This window comes from Cydia splendana, chromosome Z (assembly GCF_910591565.1).
Source record: "Cydia splendana chromosome Z, ilCydSple1.2, whole genome shotgun sequence".
NCBI classification, from domain to species: domain Eukaryota; kingdom Metazoa; phylum Arthropoda; class Insecta; order Lepidoptera; family Tortricidae; genus Cydia; species Cydia splendana.
The window spans coordinates 19,475,817-19,482,825 of NC_085987.1; the positions used below are offsets into that span (position 1 = coordinate 19,475,817).

The 7,009-nt window shown below is 39.7% G+C and overlaps 1 protein-coding gene across 1 annotated transcript; it reads right to left on the reverse strand.

The window, feature by feature from the left end:
* Positions 1-4,281: 4,281 nt before the first annotated feature.
* LOC134804635 (small G protein signaling modulator 3 homolog) lies at positions 4,282-6,925 on the reverse strand. Its single transcript, XM_063777744.1, has one exon. It carries the CDS (start codon positions 6,792-6,794, stop codon positions 4,407-4,409), a length of 2,388 nt encoding a protein of 795 aa, XP_063633814.1. The 5' UTR covers positions 6,795-6,925; the 3' UTR covers positions 4,282-4,406.
* Between the last annotated feature and the right edge of the window lie 84 nt (positions 6,926-7,009).

A 7,009-nucleotide genomic window follows, 5' to 3' on the forward strand; every position in this document is an offset into this window, starting at 1 on the left:
AGACTGACAGAGAAAAATGCCCGCAATTTGCGAACTTCGATTTTCGCGGTTATAGCTCAGGTTTTAGTATCGGTGGGGGGAGGGTTCAACAAAACAAAACGACTAAAAGTACATAAAATAACCCTTACACAAGAAAAATATTAGACACTAGCTGTGCCCGCGGCTCCGCCCGCGTGGAATTCTGTCTGTGTCAGTAAGCGGCTAATTTCTAATCCTAATTTCTCTCCCTCTCCCCTGGAGGCGGAACTTGAAGTAAAGTTGACAGATGGATATGCTAGAGGACAGTAGTCCAGATAAAATATTTTTCTCAAAAATGGACGGCAAAGTCGACTTTGCCGTTTAAAAAATAGGGTGCGAAGCGCGTAGTTTATGGTCAGTCAAAAATTAAAAAGTTAAAAACATTGCAGTCTCGATTTTGGGACTGCAATGTTGCATACAAATTCCATTATTTGTCGAGTTCCAAACTTTTTAAAAGTTGAAATGGCCATATCAAATGAAGGCACAGGCCCATTAAACAGCCAAACAGATGATTAGTACCGCGACTATTTAGCTGTCTCAAATAGGTTGGCGTATTTTCGGCAGAAAAATACACTTCTATTTTTTTATTAAAAAAATAAAAAGGCGGCAAAGCTAATTTTTTCAATTGTTTCTACTTTTTTCTGTGAAAATATATACGTAAGAAAGTTGCTTTTGTAAAATATTTCTATGATATTTATATTTGTTGCACCATTTTTGAGAAAAGCACTATATATGACTCGGCTGGAAGGCTACTTGCTGGCTTCGGATTCAATTAAACGGACTCCCAAGGTCGTCCGTTTAAAACGAATCCTCAGCCTGCAAGTAGCTACTTCCGAGCCTCGACAATAATGTACTATTAGGTACCACTAAATAAAACTCCACTCCAAAATCAATGGTTGTTTTCGCCCTTATTATAATTTTACACGTGATTTTAACGACAGAGTAGGTGTATATCGGACAATACAGTAAGGCATACGCACGCGAGCGAAAGCGAAGCGGCCTGCCTGGCTAGAGCGCCACTCATCGTGCTCTTCTTCAGACTCCTGAGGAAGAGCGCGTGCCGTTTGTAACCTCAATGCGTTGCGAGACTTTCGCGAATGATTCGATTTTTTTCGGGAAGGCATGGAAATGTGTATAAAATGCGAGTCCAAATCGTTTGACTCCGCAAACGACCAGTGCCGGATTAAGATATTTTGATGCCCTAAGCATTTCTAGACCATGGTGCGCCCTCTCCCTAGATCTCTCTCATCAAGATTACATTGAATTTTTTTGGTAAATTGAGTGACGTTCATTGCCGCATTACAGCTGAGAATGGAAATCAGTCATATCATTTTATCACAGTAACTTTGTAACAGAGTACCTAATGCTGCTGTAGTCGCCATATGTTAGAATGTAATTGAAAACGCGAGCGGAGCGAGCGCGACAATTTTTCGATATAAAAACGCAATTTGATAGACAGTTGTACATTTTTACTTTTTAGTATGGAAATCAGTCACATAATTTTATCACGAAAATTGACAGTGCTGCAGCAGTAACGTAGCAACAGAGTAATGTTGCTGCAGTCGCCACCCGAAAGTCACCTTTGTCATATCTTAGAAAGTAATTGAAAACGCGAGCGAAGCGAGCGCGAAAATTTCTCGATATAAAAAACTAGTGTCCGACCGAAGGTTCGGTTTCGGTTTCGGCCAAAAAATCATGTTTCGGCTGTAGTTTCGGTTTCGGCCAAAAAACGGCCGAACCTTTCGGCCGGGCCGAAACTTACGAAATGGTACTTAGTACTATGAAACTAAACTATGTGACAAAGACCAAAAGTTGGGGAATAAGTAGGACAACAATATTAATATGTACCTACATATACTGATTCATGTATAGGTACAGAAATTAATTGGTTTATTATCAAAACACAATTCCACTTATGAGGGCGCCACTAGACGCAGTCTTAAGAGGCTGTTAATACCTATAACGCGCATACTGTCTAATTGTATCGGAGTAAATGAGATAGCACTGTCGCATGTTATTGGGCCTGGGCAAAGGAATAATAAGTAAACTCATCATCTTCCTCGCGTAATCCCGGAAATTTTGCCACGGCTCATGGGAGCTTGGGGTCCAATTGACAACTAATCCCAAGAATTGGCGTAGTCATTAGTTTTTACGAAAGCGACTGCCATCAGTCAGACTAACCTTCGAACCCAGAGAGTAAACTAGGCCTTATCGGGACTAGTCCGGTTTCCTCACGATGTTTTTCCTTCATCGAAAAGCAAATAGTAAATATCAAATGATATTTCGTATACCTATAAGTTCCGGAAAACTCATTGGTACGAGCCGGGGCTTATACCTGCGACCTTCGGATTGAAAGTCGCACGCTCTTACCGCTAGGCCACCAGCGCCCAAGGAAATATCTCGCTTTTTAATACAATGGACATTGGTTGGACTCTGTGCTCAACTACTTATCCTGAAGCCTGAAGCACGGCTTTGACTTCGCATGAAAGTTCGCCTCACTGGGGCACTTCGGACTTTTAGGCCCAGGTGAAGATCGGTACCCGGCCTTGCTATATTTCAACAAAAAATTTCGCGCTCGCTGCGCTCGCGTTTTTGCTTGACCCTGTATCTACATGTTAGCTTGACTGGTGAATGAATAGAGTTAGAATAAGAAAATTCTGCAATTATTTTGATAGCATACGCAGTACAACTAGTGCAAATGATATTTATACGTCATAATTTCATAGAAGTTTTGACGTTTAAAATAACACTTGCACTCCGTGTGTTATCAAAATCGTTGCAGAATTATCTTGGTCTAACTCTAGTAATTTTCTTAAAAAACTGCTTAAGCAACATCAATTTCAAGGACATTGGGTGTTGAGTTGACAGCCCCATAATATGTGTGTAAAAGCAGTTTTATGACATTTTTTCAACGATTTTAACAAGTCTACAAAAGGTTCGGTTTCGGTTTCGGTTTCGGCCGAAACTAGAGCCAAAGCCGAACATTCGGTTTCGGTTTCGGTTTCGGCAAAAAAACATGTTTCGGTCGGACACTATTAAAAAAACGCAATTTGATAGACAGCTGTACATTTTTACTTTGAGTATGGAAATCAGTCACATCATTTTATCACGAAAATTGACAGTGCTGCAGCAGTAACATAGCAACAGAGTAATGCTGCTGCAGTCGCCACCTGAATGTCACCTTTGTCATATCTTAGAAAGTAATTGAAAACGTGAGCGAAGCGACCGCGAAAATTTATCGATATAAAAAACGCAATTTGATAGACAGTTTTACATTTTTACTTTTAGTATGGAAATCAAACACATAATTTTATCACGAAAATTGACAGTGCTGCAGCAGTAACATTGCAACAGAATAATGCTGCTGCAGTCGTCACCCGAATGTCACCTTTATCATATCTTAGAAAGTAATTGATGCGATCCGATAATCGACGATGGCGGAGAAATCCAAAATCCAATCCATCGTATACTATAGGTAATAGTTAGTAATCAATGAAATATGCCGCACGCCTGTTCTTATTTTAATTCTATGAATGTTAATATTCTGAACTTTTCGGGGGGGGTTTGAACCCCCAAAACCCCCCCCCTGGCTACGCCCGTGGACGACTGGGTAGCATTTTCATCATCATATTCCTCGCGTTATCCCGGCATTCTGCCACGGCTCATGGGAGTAGTTTTTACAGAAGCGACTGCCATCTGACCTTCCAACCCAGAGGCTAAACTAGACCTTATTGGGATTAGTCCGGTTTCCTCACGATGTTTTCCTTCACCAAAAAGCGACTGGTAAATATAAAATGATATTTCGTACATAAGTTTCGAAAAACTCATTGGTACGAGCCGGGGTTTGAACCCGCGACCTCTGGATGAAAGTCGCACGCTCTTACCGCTAGGCCATCAGCGCTTAGTCACCAGGCGGTCTAGCATGAGTTGCATGTTCTCGCGCGCGCGAGTCCATTCTTGAAGTCGCGCTAGATGTATGGAGTCGCTCGCGAGAACGCAACTTATGCTAGCAGGGCAGTACTGGATAGCATTTTATAAACTACAGATTACACAAATTTGTTTTCCTCTTTTCCTTTAACTTTAAATGATTATAGTTGTCCCCCTCATTCCTTATTAAAACAAACTAATCAGTGCATAGGTATGATAATTTATTCTTATATTTTGCTTTTAAAACTATTACATGATAATGATAACAATTAAATTTAACCATAGTATAGAGGCAATGTGTAAATAAATTAACTTAGGTATTTAATATTGCTACTTAGATTAGTAGAAATTATACTTAAATATTACTTAAACAACACATGTAAAGCTGATAATTTATGTATACATATAACATTTGCTTAGGTACCTTTTCATAAACAAGTATATTTAACAGTCCTTCATAATTAGAGATCCCAAGAAAATAAGTGGTGCTTTACTAACATATCTCGAACACCTTCTTTTAATGGTTGGTTTTGGGTGTCTTTTTTTAGTGGCAATTCCCAGTCTGGATTCAAGTTAAACCCAAATTGTGATAATATTCGAAGTTCACACTTTATTTGTACCCAACCAGGTGAGTTAATGAATGACCAAGGATGGTACCACTTCTGAACTATATCAACACACGAGCACAGAACTTCAAGCCATAAATGCAAGGCTTCTTCATTCAAACCCATACAAATCAATGTACGTAATTTTACATCCATCTGAGCATGTGCATTATCATGTGATAAATTGATGGCCTGAACACATCTATACAGTAATTCTTCTGGAGTCAAAACTTTGCCATCTTCATCTAGCCGATATGTTTTACACAAGACCAGCCTACTGTAAACAGAATTAAAATCTTTTTCTACCTCTCGAGATGAGGCTTCCTCAATAAATAACCAGGGATGGCAGGGACCATCTAGAAAACTTGGTCTCTTTATACCATGTAAAAGAACTCTTTTAAATGCAGGAGCCAGAACTCCTCGTACCAAGTGAGCTGCCTTTTCGGTGACAGAATCATCTCCTGCTCTGCTATACTTCACCCCTTTTTCATCCAGCAGCTTAACAAACCTTGCTGGGAACCACCCTCGCAGGCCATTTAATTCACCAATCCAACAATGCTCATCTCTTGAGCTGATGACTTCAATCACATCATTTTTTCTGAATCCTAACTCATCACCATCTCTTCTTTCAAAATCTAAGAGTGCCTTAGCTCGTCGCCTTTTACTTCTAGACACATTTACATATCTTTCTCGGTCTGCTGCATGACTTTGCATGGTATAATCTGCTGTCAATTGAATTTCAGATGCTAGTTGTGGTTCTAAGGCTAAAAAATGACGAGCAACTTGTAAGATTGCTTCACGAAGATCAACTAATATTTCAGTTTGCTTCACATTTTTAGAAACTGCATCCTCATTATTGCTGTCATCTCCAAACAAAATAGTTTGTATAACAGATTTGCTTTTTTTAATTTGCCGCCTATGCAGCTGTTGCTTAGGCAGGTTAGGAACTGCACTGGGATTGCCCACTAATGCTCCTTGGTCAGCCATCAGATATGCCAAGTGTCTTCTGCGATGTGTCTCTATCAATGCTGGACTCAATGTGTCACCACATACTTCATCTATTGTTTTTATGAGCATTTCTACATCATCAATTTCACCTGGTATGTCTGATAGGGCATTAAAGATCTGTGCAGAGTTTGATATTTCAGTAAATCTATTTTCTTTAATTTTTAACATGGCCAAAGTAACTTTGAAGAGTATAATTGAGCCATCAAGGAAAAACAAATCCCAAATCCTTAATAAGATTTTCATATGGACAACATTAGCATATAATGTTAAAAACCAATGCATAGTAATCAATGAAAGTTCTATGTCATGGGCATTCAAAACTTGGTCAATTCCTGGCAAGTATGTTGAAATAAGACTTCTTAACACCTTTTGATCTGCCTGTATGCCGATCAATGTTGAAGAATAATATGATGCTGGCAAGAGGTCTTCCACCGTGGTGCACATGATCCAAAAAGCATCCTCTTCTTCCATTAGTAGTAGAAGTGAAGCAGCAATCATACCTGTACCCTGACAATACCCAATATCAGGATAAAGCCAAGCTAGGGCTCTGAGGATCCTGCGTAATCTGGGCACTCCGGTACTTGTTGGGTGGGAAAAACAAACATTATTTGGAAGGATTTGAACCAAATCTTTTTCAATTTGTTTACTTGTCACTAAACCATCATCACTTGATGCTCTTACAATTTCATGGTAAGTAATTTCAGTTGAAGATCTTTTTTTATTAGCCCCACATAAGTTCATCCAAACCTGTGGTCGGAGAGAGTGAGGGACACCATCTTTGACCATTCTCTGTAATTTATCTGTCTTATCTAGTTTGCCACCTTCTGCGAAACTAATTTCTTTGCTGAAGAACTCCCACTGCAGATGATGTTGATCATCTTCAGCCAATGTGTTAGGCTGCACTTTATTGGGGTTTTGTTCCATTTCTTCTTCCTCGTCAACACAGAAGCCAAATTCATCAAATCTGTAGTTTGGCAGGCCATGTCCGTGGCCTTCTGACTCCGGTTGGGCTAACTTAACCATTATATCTTGAGGTACCATGCTGAGTGTGAGAGCAGAAAAAGCTCCTCCTGGTATAGGAAACAACTCTTCAGCGACATTTAAGTCATGGATTGCATTGATTACATCTTCTGGATCGTCATCTGCTAGGGCCGAACTGATTTTCCTTTCGTGGTCTTCACGCCCGACGTAGCCATCATGGTCACGCGAACTGAACAGAGCTTTAGCTAGATCCATACTTTAGAACAAGCTGTAAAAACCTTTATTCGACTTCAAATGGTGTTAACTTTCTCTTCCTCGACGTCAATGTAAATAAAGGTCACTGCTCAGCCAACCGACACATTTGTTTCGTATTCGCACACAATACAATAAACGTCAAAGTAAGGATGACTCGAGAACACAAAATCGATTTTTACGTCACGTATTATCGTTTAACGAGATTCATGTTAATC